Source organism: Nakaseomyces bracarensis, assembly GCF_045282275.1.
Source record: "Nakaseomyces bracarensis strain CBM3 chromosome Unknown Scaff13_0, whole genome shotgun sequence".
NCBI classification, from domain to species: Eukaryota; Fungi; Ascomycota; class Saccharomycetes; order Saccharomycetales; family Saccharomycetaceae; genus Nakaseomyces; species Nakaseomyces bracarensis.
In genome coordinates, this window is record NW_027263959.1 from 1507083 (window position 1) to 1524006 (window position 16924).

General features: G+C 33.3%; 7 protein-coding genes across 7 annotated transcripts; 5 read left to right on the forward strand and 2 right to left on the reverse strand.

Annotated features, from left to right (window-relative positions):
* Positions 1–208: 208 nt before the first annotated feature.
* Positions 209–3550, forward strand: MTR4 (ATP-dependent RNA helicase MTR4; the record flags this gene model as incomplete). Its single annotated transcript, XM_071054867.1, has 1 exon — positions 209–3550. One exon carries the CDS (start codon positions 209–211, stop codon positions 3548–3550), a length of 3342 nt encoding a protein of 1113 aa, XP_070909560.1.
* A 726-nt stretch (positions 3551–4276) lies between these two features.
* Positions 4277–5635, forward strand: CHM7 (phosphatidic acid-binding protein CHM7; the record flags this gene model as incomplete). Its single annotated transcript, XM_071054868.1, has 1 exon — positions 4277–5635. The coding sequence occupies one exon, from the start codon at positions 4277–4279 to the stop codon at positions 5633–5635; it is 1359 nt and encodes a 452-aa protein (XP_070909561.1).
* Positions 5636–6475: 840 nt separating this feature from the next.
* Positions 6476–7540, reverse strand: UBX6 (Ubx6p; the record flags this gene model as incomplete). The annotated part of the gene is made up of 1 exon (XM_071054869.1): positions 6476–7540. The coding sequence occupies one exon, from the start codon at positions 7538–7540 to the stop codon at positions 6476–6478; it is 1065 nt and encodes a 354-aa protein (XP_070909562.1).
* A 1399-nt stretch (positions 7541–8939) lies between these two features.
* On the reverse strand, positions 8940–11297 carry RTT101 (cullin RTT101; the record flags this gene model as incomplete). The annotated part of the gene is made up of 1 exon (XM_071054870.1): positions 8940–11297. The coding sequence occupies one exon, from the start codon at positions 11295–11297 to the stop codon at positions 8940–8942; it is 2358 nt and encodes a 785-aa protein (XP_070909563.1).
* Positions 11298–11736: 439 nt separating this feature from the next.
* On the forward strand, positions 11737–13008 carry AIM22 (putative lipoate--protein ligase; the record flags this gene model as incomplete). Its single annotated transcript, XM_071054871.1, has 1 exon — positions 11737–13008. One exon carries the CDS (start codon positions 11737–11739, stop codon positions 13006–13008), a length of 1272 nt encoding a protein of 423 aa, XP_070909564.1.
* Positions 13009–13585: 577 nt separating this feature from the next.
* On the forward strand, positions 13586–14155 carry FCF1 (rRNA-processing protein FCF1; the record flags this gene model as incomplete). Its single annotated transcript, XM_071054872.1, has 1 exon — positions 13586–14155. One exon carries the CDS (start codon positions 13586–13588, stop codon positions 14153–14155), a length of 570 nt encoding a protein of 189 aa, XP_070909565.1.
* A 592-nt stretch (positions 14156–14747) lies between these two features.
* Positions 14748–16844, forward strand: RNJ42_04709 (uncharacterized protein; the record flags this gene model as incomplete). The annotated part of the gene is made up of 1 exon (XM_071054873.1): positions 14748–16844. One exon carries the CDS (start codon positions 14748–14750, stop codon positions 16842–16844), a length of 2097 nt encoding a protein of 698 aa, XP_070909566.1.
* Positions 16845–16924: the final 80 nt, after the last annotated feature.

Sequence of the window (16924 nt, forward strand, 5' to 3'; positions counted from 1 at the left end):
TTTTTTTATATTTAAACCTAATCAACTTAACGTAAATAGCAAAACATCTATAAAGTATTTCCTCAACTAATTCATACATTCATCAGAAGTACAAGCATCTAATTGTAATGATATTGCACTTGTACCATCTGTAAAATGATCAACGTCGGGTAACACTTAATGTTTTGAAAAATTTTGTTCTTGGAAAAAAAAAGCGATGAGGTAGGCGATGAGTTTATCAATAGAGCTTAATGTTACATATATTTTGATAAACACATTACCTTCTTTAAAAGACCAAGAACTGCTTCAAGCTCAAGAATACGTATATCAGCTCTCAGAACAGGGAGCAATAATTTTCATTTCTACAATAATGGATTCGAACGATTTATTTGACGTCTTTTCTGCTGCTCCAGAAGACGTTCCAGATGTTTCAGATGAAGAGCCAGAAACCAATGATACACATATACTAGCATCGTCTGGTGACAAAAAGCATGAGATTTCAGATGAAGAGACTACCATTGATGTCAAGAAAAAGGTAAAGCCTAATAAGTCTTCTAATGGCAAGGAATCCTCAAAAATTGTTCCAATTGTTGCCGATGCTTTTGAACAAGAAGCCTCTAGAGAAGTTGATGCCTCAGCAGGTCTATCAACCAGCTCCACTACCGAGGTGGATGAGGACGGTAAGGTGAAACTATCCCATCAAGTTCGTCACCAAGTTGCTCTGCCTCCAAATTATGACTATAAACCAATAGGTCAACATAAGAGAACTAACGAAGCTCGTACATACCCTTTCACATTAGATCCTTTCCAAGATACTGCCATTTCTTGTATCGATAGAGGGGAATCTGTGCTAGTGTCTGCTCATACATCTGCTGGTAAGACTGTTGTTGCCGAATATGCAATTGCACAATCATTAAGAGATAAACAGAGAGTTATTTACACGTCTCCTATTAAAGCTCTATCAAACCAAAAGTACAGAGAATTGCTTGCGGAATTTGGAGATGTCGGTTTAATGACTGGTGATATCACTATTAATCCAGATGCAGGATGTCTTGTTATGACAACAGAAATTCTTAGAAGTATGCTTTATAGAGGTAGTGAAGTCATGAGAGAAGTTGCGTGGGTTATTTTCGATGAGGTTCATTACATGAGAGATAAAGAACGTGGTGTTGTTTGGGAAGAAACTATCATTTTGTTACCTGACAAGGTTCGTTATGTATTTTTATCAGCTACGATTCCAAATGCAATGGAATTTGCTGAATGGATATGTAAAATCCATTCCCAGCCTTGCCATATTGTTTATACGAATTTTCGTCCAACACCTTTACAACATTATCTGTTCCCAGCTCATGGTGATGGTATTTATCTCGTTGTTGATGAAAAAAGTACTTTCAGGGAAGAGAATTTCCAAAAAGCCATGGCATCTATTAGTAATCAAGTTGGTGATGATCCCAGCTCAACTGACTCACGTGGTAAAAAAGGTCAAACATTTAAAGGTGGTCCAGCAAAAGGTGATGCTAAAGGTGATATTTATAAAATTGTGAAAATGATTTGGAAGAAAAAATACAACCCAGTTATTGTTTTTTCATTTAGTAAGAGAGACTGTGAAGAATTAGCTCTGAAGATGTCTAAATTAGACTTTAATTCTGATGATGAGAAAGATGCATTAACCAAAATATTCAACAATGCGATTGCATTACTTCCAGAAAATGATAGAGTATTACCTCAAATCAAACATATATTACCTTTATTAAGAAGGGGTATCGGTATTCATCATTCTGGTTTATTACCAATTTTGAAGGAGGTTATTGAAATTCTTTTCCAGGAGGGGTTTTTGAAGGTATTATTTGCTACTGAAACCTTTTCGATCGGTTTGAATATGCCTGCTAAAACAGTTGTTTTTACCTCTGTCAGAAAATGGGATGGTCAACAATTTAGATGGGTTTCTGGTGGTGAGTATATTCAAATGTCTGGACGTGCTGGTCGTCGTGGTTTAGATGATCGTGGTATTGTTATAATGATGATTGATGAAAAGATGGAACCTCAAGTAGCCAAGGGTATGGTTAAGGGTCAAGCTGATAGACTAGACTCTGCTTTCCATCTTGGTTATAATATGATTCTAAATTTGATGAGAGTAGAAGGTATTTCTCCTGAATTCATGTTAGAGAATTCATTCTTCCAATTCCAGAACGTCATTTCAGTCCCAATTATGGAGAAGAAATTAATTGAATATCAAAAACAATATGATGATATTCATATTGAAGATGAATCCGGAATCAAAGAGTACTATGAGATTAAGCAAACCCTAAATGGTTACTATGACGATGTACGTAAAGTTATTACGCATCCAGCAAACATTTTAAGTTTCTTACAACCAGGTAGAATTGTTGAAGTTGTTATTGATAATGACCAGAACTATGGCTGGGCTGCAGTTGTTGATTTTGCTAAAAGAGTAAATAAACGTAACCCGACAGCTGTTTATTCTGATTATGACTCTTATATTGTTAATGTTGTTGTAAGCAAGATGTTTATCGACTCCCCAATAAATCTAATAAAACCTTTTAACCCTGCTTTCCCAGAAGGTATCCGTCCAGCTATGGAAGGTGAAAAGTCTATCAGTGCTATAATTCCAATAACATTGTCATCCATTAGAAATGTCGGTAATATGAGACTATTCATGCCTAAGGATGTTAAGGCCTCTGGTCAAACTGATACAGTCGGCAAGTCCTTAAAGGAGGTAGGAAGAAGATTTCCTAGCGGTATTCCTTTGATTGATCCAGTCAAAAATATGAAGATTACAGATGATGATTTCATGAAACTCCAAAAGAAGATTAGCGTGTTAGAAGACAAACTAGAAAAAAATCCTCTCAGCGGGTCGGTAAAATTAACAGAGCTATACGAAACTTATGACAAGAAACATAGCATCTCTAATGACATGAAAAAACTAAAGGCAAAGATTACAGAATCACAAGCAGTTATACAGCTGGACGATTTACGTAAGCGTAAGAGAGTACTTCGTCGTCTGGCTTTCAGCACACCAAATGATATTATTGAATTGAAAGGTAGAGTAGCTTGTGAAATTTCTAGTGGTGATGAACTGCTATTAACAGAACTTATTTTCAACGGTAACTTCAGTGCTTTGAAACCAGAACAAGCTGCCGCACTATTATCCTGTTTTGCCTTCCAAGAACGTTGTAAAGAGGCACCTAAATTAAAACCAGAACTAGCTGAGCCATTAAAGGACTTGAAGGAGTTGGCTGCAAAGATTGCCAAGATCATGAAAGACTCCAAAATTGAAATTGTTGAAAAGGATTACGTTGAAAGTTTCCGTCACGAACTGATGGAAGTAGTATACGAATGGTGTAAAGGTGCTACATTTACCCAAATCTGTAAAATGACAGATGTCTACGAAGGTTCATTGATTAGAATGTTCAAGAGACTAGAGGAGCTTGTGAAGGAGATTGTTGATGTTGCGAATACAATTGGTAACACCGCCCTAAGAGAAAAAATGGAAACCGTACTGAAACTAATTCACAGAGATATTGTCTCTGCTGGTTCTTTGTATCTATAATATTATTAAGCTCCTTTTTCTCTTTATAAAAAAAAAAAAATCCCTTATATACCTATATAGATATATTTCTTTTCTTTTGAAATTTTGTACACTACATTCAATTCCACGTAATAATACAATCTAAATTTAATTATTTTTATCTTGCTATTGATATAAATTAATTACATATATCTGATTAAGGGTCCATGTATCAGTCCCTATGATCTCTTCTCTGGTTTCCGTGGCAATAGAAAAATAAATAAATAGAAGGTTGATGCGCCTAAGCATTTTCTTCTTCTAAAATTAGGTAGGCCACGGCGCGTAGAATGTGTCGTATGACACATTAATCTTTATAAACCTTAATTTGAAGTGATGTCCGGGGATATACCGATCGCCGCGAAGAAATTCCTGCAGAAGCAGATAAAAATTGAAAAATTGAAAAAAAGAAATTGACAAAATTTTTTTTTTATGAAAACTGTAAGCCAGGCACTGTTATATTAACTTGGGGGCATCGGAATTTTAGAGGGCCGATATAATGATTTTTTTATACTATTGATTTAATTAATTTTTTTTTTAAATTCTGATGGGGATGTCTATATATATGAATATATAATTATTGATTCTATATACAAACGACCAGATCAAAATAAACACATTGTTGATAATATTTTTGAAGCATAGAACAAAATAACGACCTAGATCAATTCAAAGCATATAAAAATAAGTCTTTTCATAGAAAAATAAAAGATGCAATCTGTGGTTTCTAAAAGTAGAATACCTTCCTTATACAAGGACTTTCGATTACTGGAGGATGTGAATCCGGAAGGGTACAGTGCTAATATAAATGCCTGGAAGATACATCTGTTGGAAAATGTGTTTCCCGATATGAATAGCATTCTTCTTAGAACGGGAGACGGATTCTTACATGCACTATACATGAAAGAATATGGTTATCCAAAGAGTATTGATATTGTAATAGATGCATTAGTGGAGGAAAAAGTACTGATTAGGCTGCAGGAATTTGAAACTGTGAACTCTGAAGATACGGATGGAACCGTCTCCAAAATATTCAAGTGGGTACGTAGAGCATCTTTACAGAAGATGACCAGGTTTCACAGTAGATGTAATGACTCTGATTCTAACTATTTAAGGGAAGATACTTTTGTAATAATGCCTCTTCTTGAAGATAAATATAAGACAATCTATGAGGTAATTAAACATAATATTCTAGCGAAGGCTACAACCATATGTGACTTAGTGTTACCCAAGAATGAATTCTATGAACGTTCCGGAATGCTTACTGTTTTATCAGTTAATGATCATGCTCAACATAGAGTATTTTTAGATTACCTACAATTCCATGCCAAAATAATTTTGCGTAATGAAAACCTCGTGAAAATTATCGATCCACTTGTTGAAAGTATATACAAGCAATTTGGGACAAATATCTCTGAAAATGATGAAAGGGTAGCGGAAATTAAAGCTTGCTCAAGTCATATTGAGATGGCTATCGAAAAATACGAGGTTGAGGTAAATGAATACAGATATAAAATCTTCAACGAAGATTTCTTTAAATTACCAAAGAAAACACAATTAGAGTATAAGAAAGCTTGTCTATTTGCCCAAAGAGTGCTATACAGATTATTGACATTTAGGAATAACTTACGAGAAATTCAATATCAATTGGACATGAGTGTTTCAAACTTGATACTATTTGGCGCATTAAAATCATCCAAATCAGTTATACACACTATTAATGACCAAATAGGTCCTCTGGATCAAGTACAAGATTTGTTGGAAGAGCTAAGAGAGGAGAATGTTAATGCAGATGAGATGAGTAAAATGCTATCGTCTGAAATTGCAAGATTTGATGATGACGAACTTGAAGAAGAATTACGTGAATTACAATACAGTCCTTTGGGATCTGATGATTCAATAAAGGTATCTGAAATAAGTAGCTCCACTGAGGATGAAAACAAAATGCTTGAGCAATTGAATAAACTAAAAATTACTGATAATGAAAAACCACGGGTATTTAAAAATCAAGAGCATATTAATAATGGTATAAAGGTAGAGGAGAAAAGTATAGTCCAAGAAGAGGTTTGACTTATATACTATTACAGTTCCTAATCACTGCTTTGCATGTACAATTGCTGGTAAATTACTATAGTACTTATTAATAAAAATAGACTTTTAATGCATTACAAATATAATTAATTTAATAGTCGTTTATGTCTTAATATAGAAAAGATGATATATAATCAGTTACAACTAACATCTTTTTTATTCTTCTTAAATCCTATTATTCACCTAGTCACCTTAAATATTCCAATGGTATGAGAACACCTGCATTACTGAGCCCTTAAAACTATGAAAAAAGCAAATATTTAATGTTATTAAAAAAAAGAAGACATTTGAAGAGTAAAGCAATAAAAATAAGAACTGTAAGAATAACTGAATAAGAAAATAATAACTGATTAAAATAAAGGACTATATAAATATAAATATTTGATAACTTTATTATTAATTGTTTATCTAGTTGGTATCATTAACACTAAAATTGAAATATATATATATATAGCAAAAAAAAAAAAAAAAAATAATAAATAACAATTAAATATGTTGGAAAGAGTTTTCTGTGCATGTTGGAATATAAATATATTTTACGTTTCAAAGTAACGCCTTTGTTTAAGAAGAGATTTATTATTTGGAAGTATCATTAAAACAAGAACCTTTAATATACGAGCCTAATTTGACCAAAGTCAGGATTAAGTTGATAAAAAAGCTAACGGAAATTAAAGATGACTTCAGAATTTTAACAAGATCCATAATAATTTGAACAAAAATAATATATATATATATATTTTAAGCTCGCATAATGTTCCTCACGTTTATTTTTTTTTGTCAAGTATTTTTGATATTCATTGGTAATAAAAATTTCCGATCTTAAAATGCAATTGGAGATTGGGCTCTTGAAGGTAAATCACCTCCCAGTTCAAATGATTTTTTGAATTTTATCGTGGAGCCATTCAATATAGTTGGGTCGTTAGGAGTATCCAATTCTTGATTCATCTCTAAGAGGCTATTATATTGACCATTTCCTACCAGTGAAGACTTATTCGAAATATCAGTACTTGTTCTATGGATCAAAGGGTTTGGTGGTTGTTCATCATTTGTTTTTATAATGTCACCCATAAGCCCATTGTTATTTTCTTCACTATCCTGGTCATCTATCCAACATTTCTTTAATCTCACTATGAATTCTTTTAACATGGAGCTTCTACGGGATTTCTTTTTCTTTTGTATTCTTGTTCTAGGTCTTAAATCGTTAGGTTTCATCATTAGTATAGATCTAGGGGTCAAATCAAGCTCAGCCAAGGTCTTTAGTTCATCTTCTGGCTTGTAATCCATCCTTGGAATATTCCTATGAAATAAATAAGGTACCTCTCCATCGGTGCGCAAATCATTTAACCATTCCCTAACAGATTTCAATGTACTGCTGGAATCAAAAGTGTACCTGACTGAGTCACCATTAGTAAACCTTATCTGCAATGTACATGTATCCGTGTCTAATATACGCTCGTTTTTAAATTTATCTACCAGATCTAGTGGTTTCATAACATTAGTTTCACCGAAATGTTTGTTCTGCCGTTCAAGTTTATCAGCTTCTATCAAATCGAGAATACGTCTCCTCTCAATATCTTGCGATGACGTTTCGTACTTTGTTACTTTATTATGACTCCCGTCCATCAGCTTTCTCTGCAAGTCATTAATGTTCGATGTAGTATACACCTCTCCGTTTGGGTCAATAATATTGTAACTGGGTATTGAAACAGGACCATATAGCCTCTCAAAGGTACTAAATGATTTGGTACCGGGGACGATCTCTATTGTTTCTTCCTTATCGTGCATAGCTTTTATAGGCTCAGACTTGCTACCTTGCGGAAGCACTACCACTACTAATCTTGTCCTGTACCGCACACAGTTCCACAACTTATCTTCTATTTCCATTTTTATTTTTATTTTTATTATTATTAATTTTATTATTATTTTATTGATTGTTTTATTTATTATAACTTTTAATCTCCGTGATTTAAATATTTGATTAGTTTTATTATATATGTCTAATAAGGACAGAATGAGTATATGTATGTGTGAGAAAGAGAGGGTAGTGTGCATGTGTGTGTGTGCGAGAGAATGCTAGACTCTCCCTTAACACAGTTCTCCACTTATATAATTTTACAAAAACTATTAGAAAATAAAATAACTCGGCTTTTAGTAAAACGATCTAATGACCGATATAAGAGACACATCATTTAATATATTGGAAATTCATTAAAACGAGAAGTTTTTAATCCGAATGATCCGAATAACCGGCTCAAATCATAGCAGGAAATGATTATTACTACTAAACTACTCCGCTTACAAAGGCTAGGAAAGCAATAGGGGTGATTTAACGATGAAAGAATAAAAAAAAAAAGGGAGTTTCGCAAGGGCCTTTTCCCTTTGTCCCTTGTAGGTTATTAGTTGTAAATCATATCATCGAGAAAACGAGCCATATAAGGGAAATTGAAAGTAACTGAGTATAGAAGAAGAAGAGAGAGAGACACACACACAAAGAGAGAATGTATTGGGAGAGGACAATGCCCAATAGAAAGGAATGAAAAAAAATGAATTAGGGGTTGTTATTTTTTTATACAAGAAATACTTCGATTCGCTTGACCTTTAAAGCAAAAGGGTTGATTACCCCTTAAAAAACAAAAAACTGTAGTAATAGAGCAACCTAGGTAGGTTGAAAAGAGCCCTGGATTTCCCAAAACGGGAGGAATAAAGAGATACGTGATGTCGTTGATTTACGTTTTGAAGAAAAGATAGGAATAAAATTATAGAATAGCAGGAAATAGAAAGAAGAAAGAGAACTACTAGATAAATTATCTTTTAGAAGTCAGATAGGAGCGAAAGACTAAATTCGATGATTTTTATCTTCACTTTAAGATTAATCAGTTGAACTATGCATTAAAATATATCATCACTTTTCTAAAAGATTTGTATACATTTTTTTTTATGATTTCTATATTTTGAAATGTAGAGACATCTGTCTCATAAGCATCAAAAAAATAATAGTAACCCAAAAAAAAAAGGTGGATTTTTCTACTGTATCTCTATACAGTTGTCTTGCTAGGATATAATAATGGAGATAATAAAAGAAAAAACCATTAACAACAATTAGATCAACTGAAGACGTTTAAAACAATGATGAACGAAAGACAAGGTCTTCTTTTTATAGTTCGAGATATTGGCTTATGTCGAAGATGAAATTGAAGAGAAAAAAAAATTTCCTTTATGTCAATTATTACGAAAGATATGATTAGGGTTTACATAGATATATATTAGTGGAAAAAACATGCTATCAGTACTTGAAACCAGTGGAAGTGGATTCTATTATTTTATCAGAGACAAGTTTCTGTAATGCATCATTAAATTCACCGATACTTGTACCGTGTGGTAATAGTAGTTGATACAGTTCGTCCCTTGTTAATTCATTTAATTTCAAGTTCCTAACAATGGCAGCTTTGATTAATTCTTGTCTCCATAATGAACTGTAGCCCTCACTATGCGGTCTTCTAGTATCCGTACTGGATGTTTCAGTAGAAGAGGTTGGTGGAGTGGATCTTCTCACGTTTCCTTTTTTGTGTGAGACCACCATCGGTATCCTAAGCTTACCATCTTTAATCTTCTTTGGATCTGCTTGGAATTGCATATTTATGTGGTATCGAGAATCGCTTTTAGTTATAAGCTTAGGAGCTTCAAATGATTCCAACACTTGTAGTACAGTGTCCAATTTTAGTCCTGTCTTTTCACATATCTGTTCAATAGCGAGGTCGTCTTTGTCATTAAAGAGATTCAGTACACAAGTCTGATAAATGCTCAGATTTAGTATTAGTTTTTCCCCATTTGAGTTAATATTAGAGAAAGGTGTAACAACGTCACAATGTTGTAAGGAATAGATAGGCACCAGACTCTTAACATCCGCTGAAGATGTATTAGAGTAGAAAAAGTTGTGTAAGTTTTCCCATTGCTCTTGAAGTTGCTGTGGTAATATCAAATCTTCATTAGGTTCCTTCTGGAACACAACAGGTACATTTCTCTTATCGATAATAAGTGGTACAACATCTTGGTCTTCTTTCTTCTTATAATCTTGGCAAAACAAGTAACTTCTCCTTAGTGAGAGGTAGAGATCATATAACCCGTGCATCTCATCCGTTTTTTCATACATTGAGATCAGGGTATACATGACATTCATTTCTAGATAGCTAAAGTCACTGATAGTTTCATAAATTTCAGGACCTTGCATAATGGCCCTCCGGAAAAGTTTTTGCTGATGTAACTTTAGGAATGAGGATTCAAATTTGAGAGCACTCGGTAAAAGGAAAAGACAACGATCATGGAACCGATTTTTCATCAGATCATCTCTGATATTGTAGTTTAACCCAGACTCGATAGCTTTTTCGTGACTTTTATTATATTTCCTAATTTTCAATTCTAAAAGCTTCTCAAAACTTTCATACATCTGCAGAGTTCCATGGTAACACGCGCTTAACTCATCCATTAGAATTTTGAGGATTTTTCTATCAAAGTAGAACAGTATGGAAAGGTTGGTGGCCTCCACAAATACATTTTCTAGAGAAGACTTCGAAACTTTTGCAAATGCTAATCTTTTATGAAGAAAATGTTTAATATAAAGATAGTAGTTCTCAACCTGGCCATTATTGCAGTAGAAACGTTTTAAGCTATAATGGATGTCATCTTTTCGGAGCTCAATATTCTCGCTGGATTTCTCAAGTAAATTTTCATATTTTTCTAATATGTACTCTAACACTTTTATAAATATATCCTCACTTAATAATATTTGTAGGTATCGACTGGTCGTAACTTCGGAGTGACATAGTTTGGATAAAAGTATTTCCTTTCTAGCACCCATGTAAACAGTTTCTAGAAAGGCTTCATCAACTTCTGAATTCATCAGCACCTTAATTTCTCTATTTATATGATCCTCGAGAAATTGTACTACTGGATATCCCTCGGTAATCTCTAAATCGTAGAAACTTAGCAATGAAAATAAAGAAAACTCAGTATCGAAATGGAGCTTGTTTACATTTAGCAAATTAGTATCTAAGGTTTCGATGGATTCTTCTAGAATACCTTTCAAACTTTTTCCCAGTCGTTCTTTCAAATGGGTTATAAATGCATAAAATGCATAATCTAATGCACTATACTGTTTACAAATACTCCGCATTAGTTTTGGATAGTTCAGAAATGTATATTCTGCAACAGTCGAGGTCGCAAGAAGGAGACACTTTAGTTTAGTAATAATAACCTTCATTGATGAATTTAGTCTTCTGTACTTTTGTCTTTCTAATTCTGGCGCACCCTTAATGTCTAAACCAAATGACCGTATAATCTCATCAGCATAAGAAGCGGTTAATTTCTCTAATTCGGTGCTGATGAATTTCCAGAACTCTTTAACTGAGGTATATAATCTGGCTGATCCATCAGTCCGAAGTTTTTTCACATCTCTTATAGTGTCATCGGAGTTTGAATCCAGACGTCTCTGCGTTAAATACCGGCATTTGTCTTTGTATGATGGCGATAGAAGTTGTAATCTTCTTAACCGGTCATCTGACACACAAATATCAGATTCGCTCACATATAATGATTGTTTGGCATATTCAAAATACTCATTTAACTCATGATAAAGCATCGACATTCTCAACTAAGGAAAATAAAGACGGTATCTCTCACGGATTTCTAATTGATCTTGTTAAAAAGAGCTTTAATTGCGACTCCGATTTAATTATATTTATAGTGGATGATATCCATGCCAATATTACTACTGAATCCGGAATGATTTCTACTGACTCAATGAATATGCCATTGTATCCGTTTAAATTTAATAAAAATTAAGGATGTCCGATAATTAAATTATTCTTACTTTTTGTTTTTCTTTCTTTTTTTTTTACCTGATTTATATATATGATATATTATAAGAAACGAAAACTAATCATGTTGGATATACATGAAGTTATAAGAGGTAATATAACAAATTTAATAAGCTTCTTTTAATATTACACATTAAATGAGGTGCAGGTCAAACCAAATCAAAAAGGAAGAAGGAATAGCAAATAGGACGATATTACATTGAGTGAATGTTTAGAACTTCTAGTTTTCGACTGTCACCGCAGTTGCTCTCAGGAAATCGAATAATAAGCAGACGTTCAAATGGCACCAAAGCACCATTTGATTTAAAAGAATGTGACGAAAAATACAAGGAACTTAATACCATGTATGAGGAAATGTTTTCAGCTACTGATAACACAACAGTTAATGGAAGTTTTTCCACTAAAGAAGTAGGTGTTGACCAAGGTAAAACATTAATTGATGAGCTCAATGAGGAGATTGCATCAATATACAATATAGAAAGTAGGCCCCAAAGCAGCCCGTCACCTAAATACATTTCTAATAGGAATGAATTTCAAGACCTAATAAAAACTCCAGGTAAATTTGTTCTGAAAAGTACATCAAATAACCCTTACTTTAACCTAGCCTTAGAGGATTATATTTTCAGGAATACACCTATTGATATCAAACGAAAAGTATTCAATAGTAACAGACTGCTCTTTTATATAAATAATAAGTGTGCTGTTATTGGCAAGAATCAGAACGTCTGGGAAGAATTGCATCTGAATAATTTAGATAAGAAGGGTTATAATTTTCTAAGGAGGCTCTCAGGTGGGGGTGCTGTACTCCACGATAGAGGAAATGTCAATTATTCGTATATCTCGTCCAGAGATGAATTCGATACGAAGTTTTTCAATAGTAAGATAGTCGCTTGGCTAAAAGGTGTTGATCCTAGTCTACCAATAATGCAAAACGAAAGAGGAGATATTAATTATACAAATTACAAAATCAGTGGTAGTGCTTATAAAGTTGCTCAGGGAAAAGCTTACCACCATGGAACAATGTTGATTAACTCAGACTTGGAAGATTTCAAAATGTTATTAAAACCTTCTGAAATTGATGGCGTCAAATGGTATACTAATAGTGTCCATAGCGTTAGATCAGAGATCAAAAATCTACCACTCCCTTCAACAGAATATTTCTTAGATATTTGTACTTCAGGTTACAACCAATTATTTTCTCTTGAGAATGACATTTACATATGTAATGAATATGATGTTATTAACGATGAGATATCAAAAATGATAGACAAACTTAAGTCATCAGAATGGAAGTTTCATACGGGACCCAAGTTTGAACTGGAATTAAGAGATAACATCACCAACCAAATTCAAAGCATTACAGTTGAGAAAGGATACATAATTTCATCAACAATCGAAGGAGTGAAGAATATGGATTTTTCCCATTTCCTTGACAATATCAATCAGTATATAAATATCGATAGGTCAAAACTCTTGTAAATAAAAAAAAGAAATTTCTTTATAGCATATTTAATCATCATTAACAACTATATTAAATTTTCATAATTATTTAAAAAATAATAAAAAAGAACTCTAAGTGGTAGTTGAAACTAGTTCTACCATATGGCCTTTATTATATTCTCCTAGTTCAGCATTATATTTAACCTTATTTAAGTGTGACAAAAATTCGTAGATCAAATAACAAATACAAGTGTCCCAGTGGCCGAGTGGTTAAGGCGATGCCCTGCTATTCAATAATAGAACAGCATTTAGGCATTGGGTTTTACCTTCGCAGGTTCGAATCCTGTCTGTGACGCTACTTTTTTATTTCTTTCTAATACATTTATTCAGGGTAACATCATTTGCTCAAATATTTTTGAAATTTTTTTGAAATTTTTTTTTTTTTTGCGATGAGCATCGGCTATGAAATCACATTATGTAAATAGTAAAATATTTTTATATATTAAACTCTATCGGTAATTTTAGTACTTGAATAGGTTTCTATTATTAGTTGTTGTAAGAGGAAGATATACTATTGTATAAAAACAAGAAGCTTTAATTTTAAATAACAAAAACTATGGGTAAAGCTAAGAAAACTAGAAAGTTTGCTTTGGTTAAAAGAACCTTAAATACTAAAAAAGATCAAAGATTAAAAGCTAATCAGGATAAAGTAGCACAGAAGGATGATCCAGAACTAACAAGGAATATTCCACAAGTTTCCAGTGCTCTGTTTTTCCAATATAATGAAGCTATCAAGCCACCTTACCAGGTGCTTATCGATACCAATTTTATTAATTTTTCCATTCAAAAGAAGATAGATATAGTTAGAGGTATGATGGACTGTTTACTGGCTAAATGTAATCCTTTGATCACTGACTGTGTTATTGCTGAATTGGAGAAGTTGGGACCAAAGTATAGAATAGCATTAAAATTAGCAAGAGATCCTAGGATAAAAAGATTGACATGCTCGCATAAGGGTACATACGCGGATGATTGTATTGTGCATAGAGTCCTCCAACATAAATGTTACATTGTAGCCACTAATGATGCTGGGTTGAAGCAAAGAGTACGGAAAATTCCCGGTATTCCACTAATGAGCGTCGGTGGTCATGCCTATGTTATAGAGAAACTTCCAGATGTGTTTTGATGCTTTTATGTATTGTTTCTATATTGGTAGTTTTAATTAATATTATAATTGTACATTACTCAAAAAACTCTCTTTTGCAATCATCTGTAATTTCGGGAAGTATTAGAAAATATAAATATATTCAAGCCTAGCTAGTTGATATCATTCAAATGGCTTTTTTTTTATTAATTTTTATACATTAACATTTTGTTATATAAATTTTGTAGTTACATTAAGCTGGGATGTTTATATTAATCAAATATAATATTTTGTAATATATAATATTAATTCATCTGGGGTTCGTGATTAGTTATAACCTCACCTTAATGCTCGAAATTTCTATTCCCTTTAAATTAATAAGAAAAGTGATGGTTTGACCATGTTAATCCACAATGGTTTAAAAGGTTCGTCTAGTAACCAATAATCAACCGTCCACTCTAAAGGAGTGTAGTTATATCATACAAGTTCAGAAATAGTTTATATGCTTTTCTACTTTTTTATGATTTCATATTAAACCAAACAACAATTTTCTATATTAAAAGGTTTAGGAGCAATTAGGAACTGATAATCCTCTAAATTGAAATACTGTAAACGACAAACTAACTCAATAACTATGGCTGGTATTTTCTCCAAGACTCTATCCGAGGTGCATCCCACCTTACTTACAGGTGGTATGGGTATTACTAACACCCATAGAAGAATATCATTGGGATTCTTCCCACCTAATAGAAAGAATCCATTGGTGCGAAAGTATAGGAGAAAGAGGACTACACCTAACAATAATGATCAGCGTAGCTTTCAGTCTCTAGTAGATGATTTTGGGAGCTCTGTTCACGAACCATCCCAATTTTTGAATTATATTGAAGAAGAACAAGAAGATTTATATTATGATGATATGGATGGCGGTGAACTCAGTCGAACTGTTTCACTCCCTTCTTTAGTATCTGAAACACCTGCATTGTCACCACCAGACACAGATTGGATTATACAGGAACATGAAAGAAGATATTCTTCGGTCTATAATTCTGATAACGAAAATGATGATAATGATGAATTGATTAGCACTAGGAATAGTGTTAACAATCATGGCGAGATGGACTACGGAAATTTTATGAATCGAGTAAAAGCTCAGAAACAAGTTTATGAATCTATTGCTAAGCAGAAAGGAAGAAGGCGACCTTCACTGATTTCTGTAACTAGCCGAGGTACTATCCCAACAATTTATCAGGATCTGTCTGGATCAGAGACCGGGGGTTTTCAGAAATTGCCAGATAAAATTACATTTAAAGAAGAAGCCAGAGTTCTTTACTCATTTTCATTTCCACTAATCTTTACGTTCCTTCTAGAACAAATCTTTCCCATGGTATGTTCGTTGACAGTTGGACACTTAGGTAAAAATCAACTTGCTGCAGTATCGTTAGCATCAATGACCTCCAATATTACACTTGCTATATTCGAAGGTATTGCTACAAGTTTAGATACGTTGTGTCCTCAAGCCTACGGTTCTGGAAGATACTACAGTGTAGGAGTCCATCTGCAGAGGTGTATCATGTTATCATTTGTTATTTTTATACCTTTTGCACTATTTTGGTGGTTCTCAGAACCAATACTTTTACTTGTCGTTCCTGAGAAAGAACTTATTGCTCTAACTTCTCAATTTCTGAGAGTTCTTATTTTAGGTGCACCTGCTTACATATTATTTGAGAATTTAAAAAGGTTTCTTCAAGCACAAGGAATATTTGATGCTGGTATATATGTGCTTGCTTTTTGTGCACCATTGAATGTTTTAGTCAGTTATATTCTTGTTTGGAACAAGTACATAGGAGTGGGCTTTATTGGCTCAGCTATAGCGGTCGTTTTGAATTTCTGGCTAATGTTCATACTACTCCTATTGTATACCATATATATTGATGGCAAAAAGTGCTGGGGTGGATTTTCAAAAAAGGCATTTACACATTGGAAAGATTTGGGACATTTGGCTTTTTCTGGCATCATTATGTTAGAGGCAGAGGAGCTATCTTACGAACTCCTAACATTATTCAGTGCGTATTTTGGAACTTCATATTTAGCAGCTCAATCAGCTGTTTCCACAATGGCTGCCTTACTTTACATGGTCCCATTTGCTATTGGAATTTCTGCCTCTACTAGAATTGCCAATTTTATTGGTGCAAAAAGAACAGATTTAGCCCATAATTCGTCTATTGTTGGGCTTGCTTTTTCATTTGGAGCTGGTTTATTCAATTGTTGCTTATTAATTTTTGGCCGACATAGAATTGCAAGAGTTTACTCTCGAGAAGAAGAGGTTATTGAGTTAATTAGCGACCTTCTACGATTGGTAGGTGTTGTCCAAATATTTGATGCCCTAAATGCAGTTGCTGGTTCCTGTTTAAGAGGACAAGGTATGCAAAGTTTAGGGAGTATTGTAAATCTTCTTGGATACTATCTTTTTGGTATACCTTTAGCCTTGTTTTTGGGATGGTTTTTCGACTGGAAATTATACGGTCTATGGGTAGGTATTGGCAGTGCTATGTTGGCTATAGGTCTAATTGAAGCCTATTACGTATTATACCCTAACTGGGAAAAAATTCTAAACTATGCTGAAATTTTAAAAGAAACAGAAGATGATGAGGACTTGGATGATGACAGTTACTTTACCGATTCAGATGATGATGAAAATGATGTTAATGAAAACACTGCTTTGCTAAGATGATTATATTTACATTTATAGTGTTATATCTGTTCATATAGTTCATTTATTTTATATTCTTTCAATTGGGATGAATAAATTAA